The sequence below is a fragment of the Symphodus melops genome (genome assembly GCF_947650265.1).
Source record: "Symphodus melops genome assembly, chromosome: 14".
Taxonomy (NCBI): domain Eukaryota; kingdom Metazoa; phylum Chordata; class Actinopteri; order Labriformes; family Labridae; genus Symphodus; species Symphodus melops.
The window spans coordinates 23,903,999-23,927,523 of record NC_136704.1 but is presented as its reverse complement, the minus strand read 5'-3'; the positions used below and the strand labels follow the sequence as shown (position 1 = coordinate 23,927,523).

Genomic DNA, 23,525 nt, shown 5'->3' with positions numbered 1-23,525 from the left:
ACACACCTGCACCCTGTCTCCTGTCCAATCAGATCTCTCAGGTCAGCAGGTAAAGCTGGCTAAACAGGTGACTTTTCTCTTCTGACTTTGGCTGTGTGTGTGTGTGTGTGTGTGTGTGTGTGTGTGTGTGTGCGTGCATGAACATGTTTTATGGGGTTGTGCAGGGTTTGTGTTTGTTTGTTTCTGTCTGCTGTAAAACATCAGCTCACATCTGTATGAAACGTGTAAATAAGTTATAACAGTCACACAAACAATACGAACACGTGTAAAATCACGTCTTTATTGTACAAACTCCCCAATCAGGACTCCGACAACTTCTTCACCCACCCAAATATAATTTGCAGTTTTTCTCATTTTGTTCATAATCGTTTTAAAATGAGGATTTGTATATTACACAAAGCCCTTCTTTACAAGTTCAGGCATGAATCTGCATCTTAATACTGTCCCAATTTAGTCCACATAGGGAGAAATGCAAAGGTAAAAATCACTGTAAAAAAAGGGCGATCGTTGCAGTACAAATAGTCTTTGCAGAGATACATGAAGACAAAAAAGTCCCAAGTGCTTTTACAGGTTTTTTTTTGTTCATGATTTCCACTCGAAGAAAGAACTTTTAAAGTCGTCCTGCATCCTCGGCCAGCAGACGTTTCTCCAGGTGTCACTGCGCTCTGGCAGAGAGCCACGAGTCCTGGAGCTTCGTCACTGTTTGACTCGCTGACACGTCCAGCAGAGCGTCTTTATGTCAGCATGTGTCAGGACGCACGATCACAGGGAGGTTACACAACCCGGGCCGGCGAGGTGCACAAAGAATTATGGCTTTGTTATAAAGAGGACTTACAAAGAGAGCTCTGCAGGATGATGGGCCTTCGTAAACCACCGTCAACTGGAGCTATAAATCCACGTCTGTGTGATATGAATCGACTGTAATAGCAAAGGAACATAAAATAATAAAAAATAAAAAAAAACAGTGAAAAGATGAGGAAGGCATCAGGAAGCATGTCACGGTCCGTACATCCATTTAAACACAAGAACTGCAAACCGTAAAGTCAAGCTGTGTGGGACTTCCTGTTAAATAATCACCGCTGAATGGACCGTGAGTCCCCTGAGAGCTTCTCCCCCATTTGTCATATATATTATCTCTCTTAATAATTAATTGCATCAATGCATAATTTAGCAATCCGCCCACAAAAGAAAGCAATTTCGAAGGCGAATTGTAGTGTGTGAAACCACACGCAGGCCCAACCGTTGGGACTGAGCGAGGGGGGTTTTTGTTTCTAATTCAAAGGGATAATCACAGCTTATTTCACAGCAACACGACAAAGAGTCCCACGTGTGGCGTGTTTCAAATGAACAGAGAGAACTGTCTTTGTCGTGCGTGGTGTTAAAACCCATATGAAAAAAAAAACCAAACATGTCCGACGTGTGGCGCCATGAATGAGAACGAGGAGGTGAAATGATGAGCGTAGTGGTTTCGTCGAGTTTCTGATCAAGTGAATCATTAAGCGCTCTTTGTTTTTTCCTTCTTTGTAAAAAAGCAGGTCCACTTCCAGGCCAGGCTATAGGTTCTCTCCGGGTTGGTACTGCGGCTCTGTGGCGGTGAAATAATCCTCCAGGAAGGACTGCAGGTACTCGAAGGTGGGCCTCTCGTCCGCCTCCTTCTTCCAGCACAGCTTCATCATCTCGTGCAGGGACTCGGGGCATCCCTGGGGGCAGGGCATGCGATAGCCTCGCTCCACCTGCTCCAGCACCTCTCGGTTCACCATCCCTGAAGAGAGCAGAGACAGGCGGCACAGATTTAAGGCATTTTTTAATCCACTAGGTGTCGCCATTGTTGCGACGACAAACTGAAACCGGCTGCTGTGTCTTCCACCCGGTGTGACCGGGTCAGTCAAATTAAAGTCCAAAGATATGGTTAGCCCTCGACACCTCGTCATCATCAGGGACAAGTCAATCCTGCATACTATTAGCTACGCTACGCTACGATACGAGAAAGGCTTTTTGACCTTCCAGAAGCTCTTAGGCTGTTTCCTCTGTACAGAGATGGAAGTTCATGACATGTTGCCTGGCAACCTCCCGACTCCAGGAAGTGAATGAATCAGGCCGAGAAAGATCGACTGCAGAATCACAGCTGTCCTACTATTTCTACTGGTCATGCTATGCTAAGCTAATGTGCTACAAACTTTAGCTACGGTATGACAGTCGATGTTTGAACACTTCAGTGAGGACATGTATGTACTTCCTTCAGTGTTTAATGATTCCTTAAACGGGTCGTTTCTCTTTCAGCGTCTGTGATGAAACGTGGAGCGGCGTGAAGGTGTTTCTGAACCCTGCGGGCGCCGCTCCCCAGGGCGGTGTCAGTCTGACAGATGGTTATAAACAAGAGTGGTGTTCAATCTCCTGCTCGCCCTCCACCAGATGGTCTCATCTAATCTCAAACGTGTGTGTGTGTGTGTGTGTGTGTGTGTGTGTGCTGTCACTGTCACCCTGCAGAGGCATAAACAACATCAGACAGCGTCACGTCATCCTCTGTCATTAATGAGCACGCCAGCGTGACGCCTGCTGACAGACTGAAAGCTGCAAACGCCTGCTGTGAATCACCACCCTCTGACCCGTCTAATGAGTGTGGTTCTGTGCGTCCGGCGTTTCAGGTCACTCACCTGGGTAGGGCACTCTGCCTTTGGTGACGAGCTCGGTGAGTAAGATCCCGAAGGACCAGACGTCTGACTTGATGGTGAAGCGTCCGTAGAGGGCGGCCTCGGGCGCCGTCCATTTGATGGGGAATTTGGCTCCTGTGAGTCACGCAGAGCAGAAGGGTTAGGGTGAGGTAACGCCACTAGAGGGCGCAGCGGCTTTGCTAAACTGTAAGCTCGTTTTTCATAAAGGGGACGAAGACGCATAAAAATGTAACTAATCAGAGTGAACAGCAGCATCTGCTTTCCACCATTATCTTAATTCAACATGAAAGATGACAGCAGAGTCGACCTTGCTGTGAGGTCACCGCATTCACCAGTGACTCAGCTCTGTGTGTGTGTGTGTGTGTGTGTGTGTGTGTGTGTGTGTGTGTGTGTGTGTGTGTTCACCTTGTCTGGCTGTGTACTCGTTGTCCTCTATCAACCTGGCCAGACCAAAGTCGGCGATCTTGCACACCAGGTTGTCGCCGACAAGAATATTGGCAGCACGCAGGTCCCTGTGGATGTAGTTCATCCTCTCGATGAAAGCCATGCCGTCTGCAATCTAAAAAAAAAAAATAATAATAATAAAAAAGACGTTGACGGCGTCTCATGTCTCTTTTATTTTTATATTTTGAGCCTCTCAGAACAACGAGCCCCGTCGACAGACATAGAGAGAAGACAAATGACAGAAGAACAGAAGCAAAGTGTCTGGGAGAGGAAGTTTTGTTCACCTGAGGCTAAAAATAAAAAGTCCAAATCTGAGGCTTAAAATAAAGCTGCGAGCTGAACGGCACGATTCACTGACACTAATTCTGCACTCGCAAAAACAAACACACGAAGAACATTTCAAAAACCTTCCTGAGGTCGCATCGAGATCTGAGGTTTGTGATGCTCCCTCCTCACCATCGACCAATCATCTCACAGATAAATCACACAGGTTGGACTTCAGTTGCATGTCTGTAAGTCTGTAAAAAAATGGATTCTTTTTTTCCAGAATTCGCTCCGAAATCTGAGCCGAGAACAGAAGCATGTTAGCGTCATGCTGCAGATGTGGACGCCGCTGCAACCAAGCATTTCAAACCCTTTTTTTTTTCCAACCGTGACAATAAAACAACAAAGACAGGAGCACAAACGCACACTGGGCAGGAAGTGGATCCAGAGCTGATGATTCTACAGCTCCGGAGCTAAAATGCAGATTTATTTGATCCTCACTTTTATTTTCGAGTCGCTGTCATAAAATATTAACGCCACAGTGAAGCTGACTTCTAAATCCATTACATAAATAAAAGCTCATGAATCCTCAGGCATGAAAAATGAAACCGACGCTTCAGTGTCAAAAAACCGTGCAGTTCATCAAGCGTCCACTTTGACGACGCAAACACGATTTTAAATGTCGTCTTAGGTCTTATGTGTTTTTCTTCAAAATATTAGAAAAATAAAATATCAAACAACCTGTGGCCTAAATGAATAAACTACTAAACGAGAGTAAAGTTGAGGTCGGGCTGCAGAGATAAACATGTTTACCAGAAACTCCTTCTGTATCAAAGGCTCGTCTTGTTTTTTGCTGCACTCTGTGAAATGTTTTTAGGATTCATCTGTTTGGATTTTAAGAAGCTTCAGATTCACTGAACTTCCAGATTTGACTCGTAGATGTTCGTCTGTCTCCGTCTTTGTCTTTGTGTCTGTCTCCAGATCGACACCGGGGCGACGTGAGCTAACTACAGTACGTCCACGTTTCCGGTATATTCTAATCTCCTCACCTGTGCAGCCATGTCCACCAACAAGGGCAGCTTCAGGAACTTTCCATCGCCCTCTTTGAGGAAGTCCAGCAGGCTTCCTGTAAAAGCAGAGAGAGAGAGAGAGAGAGAGAGAGAGAGAACGCTGTCGGAGCGATAAAAGCATTTTAATGTCCTCCTATATGAGAGGTTACATTTTCCAATCAAGCCTCCATCTTCTCCAAACCCTGGGAGACTAAACCCATGTTCTCATTCCTATTAGAGGATGTATATTTTAATGGTAGATCCACACTATGTATTTACACACACATGTATCTTATATTACAACACATTGCATATGAAGCTGTGAAACCTTCCCTGCACTTTCATCTTTTTTTTTTTTTTAATTAAACATCCCGGGTTTCTCAGGGACCTTCAATCTGTGCAGCACATTCATTAAAGCATCCATAACATTTGCATCCCCCCCCCCCCCTTTAAGGGAATCATCATGCGTATAGCTGACATCAGAGCGGTGCCGCGCCTGAAACGTCTGCAGTGTGTGAAACAGGAAGCTGCTTCAGTCTTGTTCTTCTCCAGGGCTGGAAGATCTGCGAAAATCAAGTTTACACGCTAATCGAATATCGCTGCTTAGAAAGACTCCGTGTACCTTTCACCATGTACTCTGTGACGATATAGATGGGCTCCTCGGAGACCACGGCGTACAGAGGCACCAGTTTGTCGTGTCTCAGCTTCTTCATGATCTGAGCCTCTTGCAGGAAGGCCTCTGGGGACATGGTGCCCGGCTTCAGCGTCTTTATGGCCACCTTTGTGGTGCCGTTCCACGTGCCTTTAAAAGAAAAAGAGAGGGGAGAAAGAGGCCGCAGGCCGAACGTGTAATCAGTGTTTTTTAATGGCGTGTGAGCGGGACAACATCATTAATTAAAGGCCTGTAATCGCTCAGACATGTGCCGTCACGCATGACACGCCTCGCAGGGAAGATGAGCGGATATGAGTTTGGTGTTGAGAAAGGAACAAATTATTTTGACCATCTCTGGGGATGTGCAACAAACAGAGGAAGCAACTGCAGGATGTGGATAATTCCCAAGTTCGGACTAAAAATAGACACAATAACTGTGAGCTGTAGAGAGTTTGTGTGCGTTAGATTTTAAGCACATAATGTTGTATTTATTCACAAATGATCCGACGCTTGTGTCGTGTTTAAATCAGGATGATTAACAAATGCATGGCCTCTCTCTTACCCATCCAGACCTCTCCAAAGCAGCCTTGACCCAGTTTGAGCTCCAGCCGCAGGGACTCTCGAGGAATCTCCCAGGCGTCTCTGGCCAGTCCTTGAGTCTGAGGCTTGACCGTGGGACAAACGGTGGTCAGCCGGTGGCAGAGCCCGTCGGCGTGCTCTGTGATGAAGCGAGCAAAGAGATCAAAAAGGTTAACATCACACCCAGCGGTGTCTCACACACACACACACACACTCTACCAGCAGCATGAGCCTTTGAAGCTGCAGGATCCAGCGTCTGTTTCACGCGGCGCTTCATTTCATTTGATGTGGATGAAATCAAACTCTTACAGCAGCTGCGATGAAATATAAATGAGATGAAGTGGCTTTTAACGCACTCAAACCCTCCGCAGTCATGACTGAAGGCGAGTGTGATGACAGAGAGCCGACCTGGATCCTAACCGCTCCATCAATTGTTAACTAAATGAAATGCTTCTCATGTCCCTGGGTGACACTTTAACGTTCACTCAGAGGGGAAACTCACACCCGCTCATCAGCGCTGCGTTTAAGGCCGCTCGGCAAACAGGAAGTAGCTTCGTGATCACGTCACCTCTTCACTAAACTCTACAGGACATGGATACGGATGATCTGAGGGTTTATCTCAAATACTCAACCCAGTCAGACCTGGGCGGACCGGTTCAGTCTCTCAGGTGGACTTAAGATCCGGCAGCCGACGGCGTGCACCCTCTCTCTCTCACGCTCCTCGCAGCGTTTGTTTTGTAGTTTCCTTTGTCAGTTCAGTTTTACACCACGCAACATGCCGACACGCTGCTTCACTGACGAACACACCTCCCCTCCCTTTGAGTCGTTCAGTCACTCTGTGAACGGGGGTGACGTCCTCGCGTAGCGTGTAAGTGTCACATGTTGCAGTGAGAGAGGAAGGTGATGGGTTATTGGCACTTTTTAAATTGCTGAGGTGAATAATATTTCACATTTTGTCACATTCCCAGTCTTAATTTAAGTTGGATGACAAAAACAAAATGGCCTCCATGTTCATATGGTGACATGTCGGTGGCACGGAGCATAAAGAATCATCTCAGTGAGTGGAGACATACCTGTGTAGTGTTTGACCAGCTTCTGTAACGTATCGAACTGAGCTCGCGTGGTGATGTAGTAACCGCCGCTGTCCAGCTTGCGGATCTTGTAGTGTTTCACGTTGTCTCCTTTGGCGTCGTCCCAGTCTCGTATGGAGAGAGAGTAAGCTCCTGGAGGAAACCGGAGAGAGGTTAACAGAGAGCTCTGAATGCTTGTAGACCAGCTGAGAAGGATCAGGACTTAAACTTTGCTTTGGATGTGGAAGAAATCTTCACCTTTAGTCGTTTCACTTTCTCGCACCAGGAACGTTCCCCGATTGTTCCCGGGATTCAGCAGCAGCCGCTCGGCGTCTTTGCGTCCCATTTTACCAAAGTACCACCTTTTGAGAGGAACACAGAAGACGTGAGAATGTGGACACACTCAGAAGCTAAGAAGCTTCCTCTGCAGAGATACGAGGATGATGATACAACAAGCAGCGAATACTGAGCCTTACTCTTCAGCCTGGATGGAGTCTGCAGGGGCCACATAATTACTGGGGATGTAACCTTTCCTGCCCGTGTTGATGGAGCGAGCCTCCCACCAGTCTCCCTCACTGCAGGACGAAGAAGACACCAGAGAGCTTAAAAAACAGACTTCAACGTGTCCTTCGTTTAAATCAGAGGCTGTGAATGTTATTGGATGATGCATGAGTGACGTTCCCAGTCTGTCCCTGCAGGGGGCGCTGGAGTCCCGTCGGCGGCGGTCTCCGTGCTGGAAATGCTGTCTCAGGCTAACTTTGAGTCAAGCTAACGACAGGCTGAGAGCTGAGGCGGGTTTTAAGCCTCCTGACAAACCGTTACACGGCGCCCACCTGTCAATCATCTCAGCTACACGCCTTATTGTGAATAACTCTGATCCTTCATCCAGTCAAAACTGACGAGTCATCAAAACATTCCCCCCCGTACAGTGTGTGTGGATGGAGACATGAGCTAATCACACCTATTTGGTTTTTTGAAGCAGGCTGTAAACATGTTCATGTCTGCTGTAAAAACAGGCTGTTTGAATGGGTGTGTATGTGACTTCCTGTGCTGCTGCAGCCAGCCTCTAGTGGACACTCCAGGAACTGCAGGATTTTACACTTCTCTTTTTTTTGGTGCTTGATTAATTCCCCCCAAAAAAATGTCATTTGTAGTGCAGATGGTTGAATCAGTATTCCCACACATGCACAACACGTCCTGCTGCCAGTTCAATTAAGGTTTGACATCACGAGTAATTCAGCGGCTGGAGCCGTAAACATTGCCCTCACGTTAGCCGCATGTTGCCTCCAGCGGTAGTTAGCCTTTTTTTTTATCATCTTTTTTCTTCTGCTTTTGTTCAAACATGCAGATTTGCTTTCAAAAAAAATGGTTCGACTGTCTTTGAAATGTGAGACATGACGGATAAACACCGTCACAATGAGGGCTGAATGAGACCAATCCACTTAACATCACAATGCTGCAACCTCAGGCGACATGTCTGCCACAGCGGGAATGAAATCAAAGGGAAATCAGACATCCAGCAGCAGGAATAAAATGCAATCAAATTCCATTCAGGGGCACAAAAAGGAGGCGCAGGTGCAGTCTGGGATTCCTGCATGAAGGGAAACGTCTCGTAAAGAAGCCGGCCTGAAGACGGAGGGAGAGACGAGGACCATGCTTACGTGTTGTTGATGATCTGGAAGCGGTCTCCTTTCTTGAACGAAAGATCATCCGATGTTCTGGCTTCATAGTCGTACAAGGCCACAAAGAAAGTGACGCCGCCTACAACACACACACACACACACACACACACACACACACACACACACACACACCAGTCGTTAGCTTAAAATGCCCTTCTGTAAAGACGTGATGGAGGGAGCATGTCGGGTGTGATTGTTTTCAAAGGTTGCTGCCTTGAGAGCAGATTACAACGTAGATCCAACTGGAACATTCCCCCGCCTGCTGTGCTATCTGTGTGTGTGTGTGTGTGTGTGTGTGTGTGTGTGTGTGTGTGTGTGTGTGCGTAAGCTGCTCGAGCACATTTAGGAGGATCTCAGCTGATAGTACGGCCGGCGTTAAGTCAAGGAAAAGCTAAAGTTCAATAACAATGAGTGGAACATCAGGGCGTCACAGCCTCAGTGTGTGTGTGCAGAAAACAAGGACACAGTGTTGACAACCTTTTGTTTTCGTACAGATGTTTTTTGGTTTCATGTTTTTTCACTCTTCAGGGATTTGAAGTAAAAAACAGAAATGGAGAGAAATTGCAATCGACCCTCCAAACAAACTGTTCGATTGAGATAAAAAAAAACATTTTCCTAAATCACAAATATGACCGAGTTTGTTGCTCTCATTGCCCTGTGACGGACCAGAGTGAACCCCGGCATCGGCTCCAGCCCTGAAAAGGGTCCTGGTCTAGCCCTGCCTGGGTCTTGGTCCTGGTCTTGACTCGGTCTCGGCCTTGGAGCGCTCTGGTCTCAGGTTGGTCTTGGACTTTGTGTGTGTGGTCTTCTCGCTGACAATCTGCTACAAGTCAAGTGTCGACATGTTGATTTAAATAACATTTTAAAATTGTTTAAATGAAATTCAGATTTATGTAACGGCTCGGGCAGATGGACGCAGATTAAATAATTCAAAGATTCTGAAGGGTACCACCGGGAGAATTAATCCACCCGTGTCATGAATTAATCATTGTGTTCAAAACATGAAGATGAAAAACACTCTGCATGGAGGCCATTATCAGCACTGTGTGGAACGCCACTCACTGGAGACGGCGCCGGAGAACGAGTTGGACACGGGGCCGGAGAAAGAGGACGACGCCCCTCCGAAGGGAGTGATGGCCGACGAGGAGCCTCCAAACGGCGTCAGGGTGTGGTTGAAGCTGGCGCCCCCGGAGCCCGACGAAGAGGACGTCGGAGGATTCTGCTGAAGCTGGGTGGGATCAGGCCCGTAGTGACCGACGTGAGGCGTGGCGGCGATGGCGTTCGGGTCGGATCCCGTGGAGTTCTCCTGCCGATACTTCATGGTGGTGCCTTTGTCCTCTTTGCTCTTTACGCAGCCCATCGTCTCACCCTGCTGGACGGACACAACAACAACAACAGCGTCAGCTCAGTGCAGGCGCTGCTGCAGAGGACAGCGGCGCATTCTTCAGTCACTTTGATGATCCATAAATTAAGTGAAGAGCGGGGCGGAGCAGGATTAACAGTTGCAACACGAGGCCTGTAGCAACACGAGTTATGAAATGAAAATTTAACGACCTGACATTAACATGTGAATCATTTTGTTGTTGTTGAAAACGCCAACACCATAAGCCATGTAAGTGGGACATATGGGCGAGTGTTTAATCCGCTCTGAATCCCTCACGACACGTTTACATTATTCTACGCATGTTGTCATTTCAACCAGACGAAAGCATGAAATACGAGATTATCACTTCACTGTTTGTCCCGAACGAGATCTCTCCTGATGTTTCCAAACAAACGGATCAACGGGAGGATAATGTGCTGCTGACAAATGACCACACACTGATGCTACATGAAGATGAAAATCATGCAGAATTAGAACCAAAAAAAAAAACACATTTAAAGAGACGTAAAACGACCATGGTGACTTTCACAACAGGAAACACAGACGTGAAAACGACTTCGACGGGACACAAGGATGAAGAAGAAAGATCGTTAAGACGCAAAGAGCCGAATAAAAACTCCAAACCGCCACAAAGGAACGACGCTGAAACACAGACTGAACACAAACCCTCCAAGTCTTTTTTCATCGTGCTGTAACTGTCTCTGTAAAGGAGGGGGGGTGAGAGGGGGGGTGCGGGGGCGGGGGGGGGGGGGGGGGCTTCACGTGTGTCATCATCTGTCCACGACTCGGCCCGACCGCGGGTCCGTGTGCGCGGTACAGTCATTCCTTCCCTGACACAGTTCAGTCACACGGAGGCGTTCTTCAGTGAGGTGAAGGTCCGGAAAAATGTGGAGACAATCAGACACGCTCGTAAAGACGTCTGAGCTCGGGGGGGGGATCAGAACCCTTTTCCTAAGCCGCCAAGAACAACAGCTGCTCCGGCACTTGAACTCGCTTAATTGGCGCTGACACGTTACAAGACGCTCCAACAATGGAGCTTTTACCGAGACTGTGCAAACACGTGTTTGTTAGCCGGCGACAGGAGGAGAGACAAGGGGCGGCGGTTCACTGAACAACAGGGTCGCAATCATGCATCGATGAAGCTGAAGAGGATCTGCCGAGGCTGTAATGCACCTTTTCACTGGATCTCAAACAGCGGCCTTGATTTTGAGAGGTGGGAGGGATTTTTTTTTTTTTCTCCCCCCCTTCAATGAGGAAGGAGGAGCGCTATCGAGGGTTCATCGAGTTCTTCAGCTGAACTGCCAAGGAAATCAACTAAACGGGGACGACCACAGAAGCCTTCCAAAGATTCGGAACACTTTGTTCAAATCCAAAAAAAAAAGTGAAACTCTTTAAACTGCAGCTCGTGCCGAGTGCCCGTCGCCCTCTTACAAATCCCTTTAATGAGCGCTCCCGTCGAATGAAACAGATTTCTTTAAAAATGTCTTCAAAGGATTATCCCAACAAATCTATTCTCAGATGTTAGATCTGGAGCCAATATGTTGGGAATGTTGGCAAGAAAAACAGACTTTTTTCCAACCTTTCCCCCCCCATCCCGAAGATTCCAACCAGAATCACAGAAAGCAAAAGGCTTCAGTCAGCAGCTCGCTCGACTCTGGTGGGCTCGTGTTTCCTCATCAGGCAGTCTGGCCCGTTGGCTCAGCAGTGAACTCAGCCCCGCTGTAAAACACTGGACAGGGTCCCAGAAGTACTTTGCACTTTGGAGAGAGGATGTATTTTCTTTTCAAAAATGAGACATCAGCTGTTTCCTACAAAGTGACATCACCTTCCCAGACTGCTGAAAATAGAGACAATATTAGTTTTGTCACTGACTTTAAAATCGTACAACAAGTGTGGAAATCAGTGTTTTTCACTTCAGGCGTAAAAGTGCCAATACTGAGATGTTTTCACAGCTTAGGTCCAACTTAAACTTCACTCCTTTTATCTCCTGCTTAGACTCTGTTGGCTATCGAATAAACGCACCAATAAAAATAAATGCGGGTAAAGAGGGTTGGAGTTCCCCCCAACATAACAGAAATATCTCCAAAACGTTTGGAAATAAGTATTCATGACTCCGAGATCAAAATATTGAATGAGCTTTCCTTGTTTCCTTGACAACGTTTGGACCAGTTGCTAGCATGCTAGACTTACTGGCTAGTTAGCTGAATGGCGTAACCTGAAGTGCCTTCACTGAGCGTTCGTTCCGTCTCCATGACGACCGACACTGCTCCGTTACTTTTTACTGCATGGTTTATGTGTAAGGTCGTTTTATTTTGTTTTTTACCGGATCAGACACGAAGCAACGAGGATGTGGATCAAAGAAACGATCCACAGAAGGCAAAACTACAAGGAGCATCGAACATTTGGAAAAACAGCCTCGGTGACGTCAGCGGCGCCTTCCTGAAAGGTTAAACCGTTTTTAAATCGAGCGCTCGGAGCGTCCGAACAAGAAAGGCGGCGTGCTCGTCTAAAAAGACTCCAGGCGGACGTTTCCTTCAAGAAGCTCAGTTCTTTGGTGTCAAAGTCAGTAAGGACTGCAAAAAGAGTGTGAAGCAGTAATACACACACACACACACACACACACACACACACACACACACACACACACACACACACACACACACTCCAAGTGGAGAGAGAGAGGCGCATTACAGCGCATCAGTCAGCAGAGCTCCACGTGGAAGACACGAGAAACACGATCTATGGACCTACTATCTTTACTAGGAGATGACCTAAATCTGCAACACACACACACACACACACACACACACACACACACACACACACACACACACACACACACGGAGCATCTTCATCAACCACATTCAATCCCATCCAGGCGAAGGAGAGCACTGCCAACAGTCCCAGTGTGTCAGATAAAAGTGTGTTTAGAGAAAGTGACTGAGACGGAGTTGAAAGGAGGAAGAGAGAGAGGGAAACAGCAGGTTGGTAGAATGAGGGAGACAGTGCCAGCTCCCACAGCTTGAACTAGGAGGATTACACGGATGGAGGATTTACTATAAGAGGATATTAAGAGAAAACAAAAAAAAAAAAAAAAGGAGTGACCAAAAGCACACATGCTGTATATAGTCCAACTGCACAGGTTCGTCTCGGCCTTTACAGAAAGCTGCAGCCCAGAGATGAAAGACAGAAACGTCCAGCAGGACCAGACTCAAAGACATCTGCTGAAAATCAAACTATCAGGCCAAGAAGACGGGACAGAGGCAAACACACAGAGGCTGATGTCTTACTTACTACAACACCCTGAGTGACAGTACTGAAGGTCTGAGACACAACCGGTCTGATCTGAGTTTTGGCATTTTGTTTTGAGGTGAAGTTGAAAACCAATGATCGTGGTCGAATGTAACTCCAAGATCATTTCCCCTGATGGCTGATGCCATCCAGGAAGTGATGTCATGACGTGCTTCAGATCCAAACACAGAGGAGGGGATTATCAGGTATTCATGTCTGTTAGCTTGTGACTTCTCCTTTTCTTCTGTTGCATGTTGGTGTGGCCCTCATCACTCTGACTGGGAGCACTGGGAGCACTGGGCCCGGTGCTCCAAGCTGTCGCCTCACATGCTGCCTGTTTTGTTACTTTCTTCATCAAACACATTCACACACACACACACACACACACACACACACACACACACACACACACACACACACACTCACTTACACTATATCATCCATACTTTATTCCTTTTGTAATTTAATTCATATTCTTTGTATATAAATGAGTTAACTGAGTCTTTCTGGCTCTCTCTCCCGTTTATTGGCCACATCCTTTGAGCCAGTCAGGCTCAGGTATGACTTTATTAACTGGTTGGTTTCCTTCCTGGCTTCATTGATAAGAATACTTGAGTTTCATCTGCATAACAATGAAGATTCAGCAAGTGTTTTAAAACGCTGTTCAGACATGTTGGCCAACCCTCAAGGCTCATTAGAAAATCTCTTCTTAATATTTGAGTTGTTTAGAAGATGACGGACACGTCCCAATCAAATGGAACTGTCATTGTAACCCATCAGTGCTTTAAGGTCACAAAGAGCAGGACGTCTGCACTGAGCTGTGAGGGAATCTTAAATGTCAAACTTCACTGAATTTCAAAATCAAAGTCTGTTCAGTCCAACATGAGACGATAACGAAGGAGCCGCGAGGCCACGAGCAAAGTCTGCTGCGCTGTTAATAATAGAAACTCATTCTTATCGCTGACAACATCCCGCTGGCCTCAGGATGATTACATGACCTACAACAGCACATCGCATGCAAACACAAGAGGCCTCCCATTTTCACCAGTGAGAGCCCCATGGAGACAATGAGAGAGGAAGGGTCATCATGCACACACTGAACACAAACACACCTGTGTGTGTGTGTGTGTGTGTGTGTGTGTGTGTGTGCTGAAGATGCTTCCTTCTAGCTGACTGGAAAGGCGTGGAGCGCGGCGTCCTCGCTCTTCTCCACTTGACAGAAAGTTAGCGATTGTTCTTCCGGCGTCAATCAGACTTGGAGCGGACGCTTTTTGAGAGAATCAACAAGAAGACAAAAACGAGAGCGGACGCTTTTTGAGAGAATCAACAAGAAGACAAAAACGATTCTTCTATCAGCCGGCGTGAGCGAGAAGTTACCGTCACCGCGTGTTTATGTTCGTACGTTCTAAGACGTAATCAGGACCAACAGAAAGACAAGACGTAACTTCACCCATAAAAGAAACAAAAAATGCTTCTAGGTCCTAAACACCAGAAATCTTTATCTCTCCGTCTTCACTCACGTCTACCTGCAGCTCATTTGATGCATTCTGTTTGATCTGGTGCGTCATCAGAAAAGAACCCTCTGGACTCCGAGCAGCTTGAAATCCAACATGGCTGCTATGCGTGCATCACCAGTAAAGTTGAAGCTGTAACTTTCTGGTGTTTATGAGCAGCTGAGTCGTCTCTGTGTGTCATCGGATCAATCATCACATCGTGCAGACGTGTTGTCGCCCTGCTTTAGCGTGCAGCCTGTCACCTTCACCTCGGAGATCCGAGCTCTGAGGGGAAATGGTTCGAGTCCAGCTCCCTGCACAACAGACAGCTGTTGTGCAGCCTGCACACAAACAAACTCGGGAAGTTTTCAAGGCCAGCCTAAAGTGAAATTCTTTGAAATGTTTTGTGAGTGAGTATTTAATCTGGTGTTTATGTGACGTGTGCAGCTGGACAGAAAGTCAACAATGGCGTCTTTAATTCAATACAGGGTTTTTGCTTCATAACGCTGGTTACTCCAGACGAGCTCACATCTTTTCCACATCTAACAAAGAAGTCCACTCCTACCCACAGTATGCAGCATGTGTTGGTAGTTCAGCTCGCCTGTTACATTCACACTGTGGGAGTCTTTTAGTTTGAGCACGTCGTGGTAAAAACTCAAAGTAAAACAGGACAGGCGCCAGATGTTTAACCCCGATGGGACAGAGGATCCTTTCAGTGACCTTTGACCCTGCATGTTTCCACCAAACAACCCACATAGTTTCCATACTGAGAGGCTTGGACAGAGCTCTGCACACTACACCTAAATCAAACCAGCTGCCAGGAATCCGCTTCCAGCTCCAGCTGTGGTAGAACAACATTTATTCCAGCGTTTTTAAAAACTTGAAACTCAGAAATCAAAACATTATTCTTCTTCTGTTACAGACAAAACACCAACCTGAACTCTTCTTATCAATGAGCCTCCTACGCTCGTCTTCCCCCCGCCGCTCGGAGCCGGACTGGGAGAATTCCACACAGGCTTCACAAAATGCTGATAAGACTGAGAAATAACACCGTTTTGTCTTATCTAGACATTTGGGCACATGCAGAAGACACAGATCACTTTTTGTTTTGTTTTTTTGTGCAGACTGTGATGTTTTTTGTTCCCCTGGTCAGAAACAAAAAAAGCTGGCCCATTTTGATTTCATAATGGATAAGCGTTATCCACAATAAGGCGTGGAGCTGAGCTGACTGACAGGCGGCCGTGATGTAACGGTTTAAAACCCGCTCCTGCTGTAAGGTGGACTGACATGTCGTGTATAAGGCAGCATTTCCACTTCTGAAAATCAGCTGCAAAAACCGACGGGGTTCATCTCTTAACATTTACAGTCAACGATGTAACAGAGGACAATCAGGTAACTCCTGTCATATAAACGATGCTTTCCATACGTCTCCCATTAACAAGCGTGCACATCAGTGCTGCAGGACAGGAAGGAGGAGAAAGTCCTCCATGTTTGGCTCTTTGTAAAACCTTCAATATTTAAAAATCCAACCTACACAGCTCGAACTGGACTGACAGCCTCTTAAAGAGCATCAAGCGAACCCACGGCCGGCCCGCTTCACATTTCTTCTACAAAACTACGACGTATTCTGACGGACATCTTTTAAATCTTAACACTCGTTTTTATTATTCTAGACTTGCTTTTATCTGCTCTCTCACTTCCATCCTCTCCTCTTCTATACTTTCTCCCTTCCTGTGTTTAGTATGTTTGTTCGTTCTCCTTTTAACATTTAACTCTCCGGCCCTCCGTCGTCTGATTCATTTCACCATCTCTTCTTTTCGTCTACGTACAGCTCGTGTTGTGACGTCGTCCCACAGTCTCCCTTCAGCTTTCATTGAGTGTTTATTGAGCTCTCTCCTCGCTGATTTTAAACTACTTTATCCATCATTGTATTTAACTGCCTGTTGTGTCTCTCTTATTTCTGTTATCTGCTTTTATATCATTTTTATTCTCCGTTTGGTCCGTCTGTTCCTTTCTTTCCCTGAATGTTATGTTGTTCTTTTTTTAACATGTCACTTTGTAAACAGTTGTTTTTGAAGCTGCTATATAAATAAAGTTATAATTATTATATTGTGCTTCTGAGTGAAACCCGTCCCTGCGTCTGATTGGACAGCTGTTCGCAGCCACAGGCGCAGGCGAGGAGGATCTCTGGAGCTTTACTCGGCTTCAGATCGGCAACAGATGCTGCCTGCCCAACATCCAGCACATTCCTCTGATGCCAGAGAGTTAAAAGTGGGTCTGGAGAAATGTCATGTGATGCTACGATGGTGCAAAGCCTCAGAGCTTTTGAGAGAAACATCAATACACGGTTCATAATGAGCTCCACTGTGTGTGGAGCGCTGTTTTCAGGCACGCTCACAGTAAACTGATCCAGCTGCTTGCAACATTCAGAGGGCAAGAAACGACTCGCAAAGAGCTCGATTTCAGAGATATCACATGATGCAATAAGCCTGCAAATCACTAATCAGTGTGTTTGAATGGAGAGGGCTCGACTCCTCCTGCCTGGACATTTTATCAGCCTCCTTCTTTTCAAGAACTCTTTGTTGTGTTCATGAGAGATTTGAAGCTGCCAGAGAAACAGACATCACACACTCTCTCAGATAACAGGTCTCATGAGAATACCTGAATCCTGGCACCTGGATCACTGCGAGCTATTTTGGGAATTCTTGTGTCTACAATCATGTCAGCATACAACAGGGCCGCTTTCTTCAACTGTCGACGTCTAACGAAAGCCAGTCTGAGCTGGGCTGCTTTTGAAACATGGAGAGAGGTTAGAACGCAGAAAGCTTTACAGACCCATGCAGAGCTGGCTAAACACTGAAGCTACAGTGTCTCTACATGCAGAGCTGGCTAAACACTGAAGCTACAGTGTCCACCACATGCAGAGCTGTGTGTGCATCCACTCTAGAGAGGAGGAGGGGGCGGAGCCAGACAGCTCTCTGTGATGATTAGAGTTTAGACTGCAGTACCCGTTTTAAACACTAGGGGGCAGAGCTACATACTGCTCCTTTAATGGAAAATAACCATATTCATGGGATTTCTTTTCTCCAATGTGAACAGATTTCAACAAGTTTAAAAAAAAATGACAAAAAGCATCTGTGATTTGGCTTTGATGAAACATCAGCTGCTCCTCACAGATTAAATGTCATAGAACCTTCTACATAATCCCAGGCTCCAGATTGGTGCCAGCTTGACACTGACCTCATTCAGCTGTTCAGTCATCTGAAATTACATCACAATTATTTGTCAACCAAACACTGTGACCAACGGTAAAACGTTTTCCAGATGTTACATCAGATTAAATGAGTCAGACTGAGTTGTGATTTAGAGCAGCAGATAACCTGAGTCAGATTACAAACTAAATGTGAACTGAAAACAGACCACTGAGTAAATGAACAGGAACTTTCATCCTCCCGTGGGTGCTAAAACTTAACATAAGTAATATAGAGTCTTCCTCAGGTTCACTCAGGTAAAAGAATCTGAACAATCCTGGTGTATGCTGGATTACTCGGGTCTAGAAAGCGGTCTGTTCCGGGTCTAGCTGCACCCCGGATCAGCAGCATGACTGTGCACAGGGCACCTCTGGACTTTGTTGATGCAAACCTGCAGTGCTAGTTTAACCCCAGCTTTGTGTCGCCTGACACATAATACCAACAACACACAAAAAAACACAAATTAAGATAAATAATAAACATCTGTCTGGGTGTGTGTGTGTGTGTGTGTGTGTGTGTGTATTAGAAACAGACTGGACCTCGGTGCCTCTCAAGGTGCAGAGCTGCACATGATGAAAAGTGGAAGAAGGATGGAGAGATCTGAGGAAGTCGCAGAAAACACTCAGCTGTTAATCAGTCTGGACTCAGTCTATACAGTGACAGCATCACTTTGAAGGGCCTGAACCAAGTCCTCCTCCTCCTCCTCCTCCTCCTCCTCCTCTTCACCCCCCTCCCCTGACAGCGATCTGACAATCATCTGAATCAGCAAACACTGGGTGAGCTATGAGAAACGATGAGGTGGCACTTTTTTCCTCTTATGTGATGTGTGTTGTTAAATTTAAACAATGAGCAGTTTCACAAGAGAGATGTTAAAAACTAATGATCAGCAGCCTCACTTCATCAAAATGCATGAACATTTTTAAACTTCCAGCCTCTAGTTTTATACTGCTATCATCCTGCTGTTACAAAGAAAACTCCTGTACAGATGTTAAACCATCTGGAGCCAAACAATAGGCTGACAATGAATATATATAAATCTTATTATAACGTTAAATATGAGTGATGTGGTGACCTTGCCCTACTTTAACTGTGCCATCTGATATGCCTGTGGGATTTCAAGCACATGATTTGTGTTAATTGATTTTTCACCTATTAGAAATGATCTCGTGCTGACTACACAGCTGCACGAGCGCAGGTAAATGCATGGTAATAAGACACGTTTATTCCTTTGTTGGTGACAGGTCAGACAGGCAGGCAGGCGAGCAGCTGCTTTTCGGCCCATCCTTATCTAATCCGACACAGCTCTGACAAAGACCCCGTTTTTCATTTGGGTTTCTTTCTTTCTTTTCTTTTTTTTTTTTACCTTCTCAAATCCTCGTTCTTCTTCTGCGACTTCTCCCGTTTTCTTCACCTCCCCCTCTAATAGAAAAATCCGAGTTATTCCAACCGGGACCAAGCCTCCTTCATTCTCACTTCATCCATCCAACTGTGGTTAGGTTGTTTTTTTTTTGTTTTTTTTCAGTGCTGAAGTTAAATCAAAGCAGCGCAAGTGTTGCAGGCGGTGCGGATGGCGGAGGCGGCGGAGCGGGCACTCATTGTTGTCAGAGAAGAAGAAGAAAGCATGACAGCGGTGAGGAGAGGAAACGAGGAAAAGTGAGATCCAGAAGTGTCCCAGCCCTTTGTCGCTTCTTCACTTCCTACTACTAAACTTACATCAACCCCCACACAACAACATGGCCGACCCTGCCTCTCTGCCTGCCTGCCTGTCTGCCTGCGGGACTGGATCCACACAGCTGGAGACACAGATCCGTCCGGCGCGTGCAGCTGATCTGGGAGCAGCTGGGAGGGAGGAGACGACCACCACCACAGAAGAAGAAGAAGAAGAAGAGACGACTGGATGAAGAAAGGGGGACACAAACTGGGGAGGAGGAAGAAGAGCAGAGTGAAGGAGGCTTTGATATGAGAGGAGAAAAGAGGTCTCAAAGAATACTCAATTTGTACCGTTTTCAATCTCAAGTACAGATCTCTGACGCCCCCTGCTGGTTGTGCAGTGATACTGCAATCACATTTGCAGCTCGGAGAAAAATCCTAAACCTATAATAGTGCTAGTAGCTTTAGCTGGTTTTAAAATATACTGGAGTTGATATTAATTCATATTTATGAATTTTAAAAAAGGAAGGAAACCACCAGAGACAACATTGACTGATCCCATGTTGTAGTTTTTATTATTTGTAACTGCAGCCAAAGATTGGGTGTCAGATTTGTTTTCCCACAGTAAATTTTCGACATTGACTGTCTAAAGAAGGCAGTGTACAGGGCAAATGATCCAATTTTTAAAAAAGCGGATTTGCAAAAACGTGCAGTTCCTCCTGTGTCCACTTGGGGCTGGTTCTGAATGCCCAATAAGTAAACATACACTCCCCATGTTAAAAAGCCTTTTTTTTTTTTTTTTTTTTACAGCAGAAATAAATATGTTTACCGCCTGACACACAAAAACAATGTGCTCGTTTTAATGTCTTTTAAGATGAAGCCCAGAAGCTTTACACGAGATGAGTTCTGAAACTGGAGGATCTCATCTGGCTTGAAGTGAGTCTGGAGAAACTTCCTGAGGACGGGGGAGCAGGAGTAAACACTCTTTTCACCAGCTCAGTGTGGACACGAGGAACAGACAGCTTGTTTATCTCAAAGTGTCCTGACGCTCTCTTTTTTACTCACAGACAGATAAATCATCTTTATTTTCCTCCAGACATTTTCATCGACAAACGTTGGTTTTCACAGGACAAATAAACATAAGTAAGAAGGAACTAAACCAAGAGGAGCTTCATAAATAAGAGTCAGACATTGTATATACCTACGTACCTTCAAGGATGGCCAAGCACAGCTTGTAACCATGACGATTAGACTTTATCAATTCAAAAAACGTATAAATAAAACATTAAAATCTGTCAATGTGCAATGTGGCAAAATGAAGGCAAATCTCCAGAATGTGCAAACACATTTCACACACACACACACAGCTCACACATTAGATACAAAGAGCCTCTCTGTGTCAACAGGCAGGTCGTAAAAGCTGAGCAGTAAGATACTCGAGTCATGAGACTGCAACCTCAATAAAAACCCTTCAAACATGACATGTCAACACGGGGAGGAGGGGGAGCTTATTAACAAAAAAGCTGCTGGCACTAAAATGATAGTGAGTCACATGTCGTTCACCTGGCGTGTTCGCGTGTCTCATACCGTCTGATGTTGAAATAATCTCCCCAAATCAAACATATTAAACGTTATGAGGAAGCTTCTGTTTGTCGACTCATTTAATCGAACAGAAGCTCGTCGTCTTTTTATGGCGTTGGAAAACAGGAAAGCCTTCAATATATGGATTTTATGTTATTTATTCACAGTTTATGCAGACGTTTGAATAAATCAGAGTCAACTGTCACAGGAGATGAAAACGCTCGTGTCACCTTTATTAAGGCACTCGCAGTCTTTAATGTGATCTGGTGAGTCAGGCACCCGATGATTACTGGATACATATTCTTATCGGCTTTCTGCTCTCAGTAGTGTACATGTAATTGAAAGATTAAAACGGGCTAAGACGATTAATCAGCTGTGACTCGTTTACACATCAAACAATCAAAGTTATATTACGCTTGCATTAGGCGTTATGATTTCCGTGGCGCCATTCTGTTCGTCATCTATCTCCTTCCTCTTGGTTGTAAATTTATTACCCAGTTCCAGCGATACGCCGATGACGCCCAGCTCTACCTGTCCACCTCCACCCGACTCTCCTCTCTGATTGACCAACAGGAAGTCAAATCCTGGCTCTCCTGCAACATCCTCAGATCTAACAGTAACAAAACCAAGTTCTCCTCATCGGCACCAAATCCACAAACGTTCAAAACGTCACATCGATAATGTCTCTCAGTCCGCTTATTTCCATCTACGCCTCCATTCAGCAGTACCGCCATCCTCGCTCGCACCCTGGTCTAATGTCCGGTGTTTAATCTCAGGTTGCTCCTGCTGCTTCATCGGCGGTGTGTGAATGTGATCAGTTAGTGTCAGCTCCCATCAGTGTGTGAGCGTGGAGTTGTGACCTGCGGCGTGAAAGAGCTTTGACGCTACAGGACATGTAGCTATACGGGAGCTCAGGATTGAACCCCCGACGTTCCAGTTAAGAGACGACCTACGTGTCCAGTGAGCCACAGCCACCCTCATGACTCTAAAAAAAGAGCAGGTCCAGACTGTACTCTGTGTAATATATCCTAAAGAGAACACTAATTATTCCACCAATGAGCAAGCAGCTTCACAAAAAGTCCTCTTAGCAGGTAGAGACGTCCAAGGAGGACCAGAGTCAAATGACACGGATCTGACACACAACGGATTTATTCTGCTGGTTGAGTCTCACCGTGTTTGCAATTCATTTTTAATTTGGCTGTTTTTTTCTTTTTTTATTCCTCTGTCTCTTCACTTCATATCTGAGCATTCTGAGCCGCTCCACCTTCCTGCACATTTCATTACACTTTACATTCTACCTTTCACACTTAGAAAGACATAAACTGATGTCAAACATTCATATTACTTAGTTTATTTATTTGATATTCCTTTATCGTAGAGACAGGATGATGAATAGAGTCAGAAATCAGAGAGAGAGAGAGAGAGAGAGAGAGAGAGAGAGAGAGAGAGAGGAATGACTTGCAGGTAAGGAGCCACAGATCTGATCTGAACTCACTTGGAGGACTGCATTCCCAAACCGACAGGTCTACAGGCGCCCCCCCTCGATGGTCTACCTCACACCTTAGATGTTGTATTTTCTATTTTCTTGGAGCCTTTATACACTACAGTGTGTTTTCTTCTTATAACCACTTGGGTGCAGTCCTCTCTCAGAGTAAGTATGGTATCAGTATTCAGCCGCGCTTCTTCCTTATCCGTCTTTAGAATTCAAAGTCATGTGTTTCTTTGCACGGAGCAAACCAGCAGAACCGTCAAACGTGACGTCAGAGCCAGAGGAGGATCGACCCGGTCTGAATCACCCACTAAACATTCAACACATGGTCCTGACTCCAGTGTGGACACAGCTGACTGTTAATGAATAAGGACTGAGCAGCGATGGGAGTCACGAGAGCATGCTAATGACAACGAGCAGATCAGAAACTCACAATTAATAATATTTCAAATAAATGAACCGAGTCCTGCACTTTGTACCCGAGTATATAACTCCTTTAATGAGATATTCACGTGAAGTCTCCTCTAAACAGATACTCAAATAACTGCTCAAGAACAAAAGAGGGACAATGACCCTTCATTTGAAACGGAAAAAAAGCCATAATAATGTTTTTAATTTGTGTAACAGAGTCTTTTTTATTTATATCTTTTCCTCCTTAAAACCTCAAACTCCCTTTGGTCTGCTGTGTGGCTTTGAGAGAGGGCCTGAAAGGGCCGCACTTCCATGGAATTGTAAAACCTCAAGCTGCTCCGACAGTGAAAAGCTCTTACAGTAAACTGACAATCATCCTTCAGGTTTTGTGATTGCGTGCAGTCACTGCATTCGTCCAGTCATATTGAATTTTAAACTTTTACTTAGTAAAGAATCTGAGAGTTTTCCACCTCTGAAGTCAAGTGAAGGAATCAGTATTTGATTTGCATTTTGAATGTTACTCCCATTCCTTAAAGAAGCACATGAAGCGAGGGAGAAAACTA

The 23,525-nt window shown here is 45.6% G+C and overlaps 1 protein-coding gene across 3 annotated transcripts; it reads right to left on the bottom strand.

Moving 5' to 3' along the window:
* Window positions 1-242: 242 nt before the first annotated feature.
* Window positions 243-19,930, bottom strand: LOC306835069 (tyrosine-protein kinase yes-like). 3 transcript variants are annotated; one of them, XM_079361477.1, is made up of 13 exons: window positions 19,545-19,930; window positions 19,195-19,250; window positions 9,475-9,784; window positions 8,392-8,491; window positions 7,207-7,305; window positions 6,989-7,092; window positions 6,734-6,883; window positions 5,644-5,799; window positions 5,052-5,231; window positions 4,430-4,506; window positions 3,078-3,231; window positions 2,655-2,786; window positions 243-1,762 (listed from the first exon to the last, which is right to left on the bottom strand). In XM_079361477.1, the coding sequence occupies exons 3-13, from the start codon at window positions 9,770-9,772 to the stop codon at window positions 1,554-1,556; spliced, it is 1,659 nt and encodes a 552-aa protein (XP_079217603.1). In that variant the 5' UTR covers window positions 9,773-9,784; window positions 19,195-19,250; window positions 19,545-19,930; the 3' UTR covers window positions 243-1,553. The 3 variants fall into 3 exon arrangements, with proteins under 3 accessions (XP_079217603.1, XP_079217602.1, XP_079217604.1); XM_079361476.1 differs by having other exon boundaries at window positions 19,195-19,930; XM_079361478.1 differs by having other exon boundaries at window positions 9,475-9,781; window positions 19,195-19,930.
* Between the last annotated feature and the right edge of the window lie 3,595 nt (window positions 19,931-23,525).

Excerpts from the sequence above, each read along its gene's own strand:
- LOC306835069 (XM_079361476.1), bottom strand. The coding sequence starts at position 9,772 with ATGGGCTGCGTAAAGAGCAAAGAGGACAAAGGCACCACCATGAAGTAT. Across the intron at positions 7,093-7,206 it reads GACTCCATCCAGGCTGAAGA|GTGGTACTTTGGTAAAATGG; the intron begins GTAAGGCTCAGT and ends TCCTCTCAAAAG. Across the intron at positions 5,800-6,733 it reads GCTGGTCAAACACTACACAG|AGCACGCCGACGGGCTCTGC; the intron begins GTATGTCTCCAC and ends GCTTCATCACAG.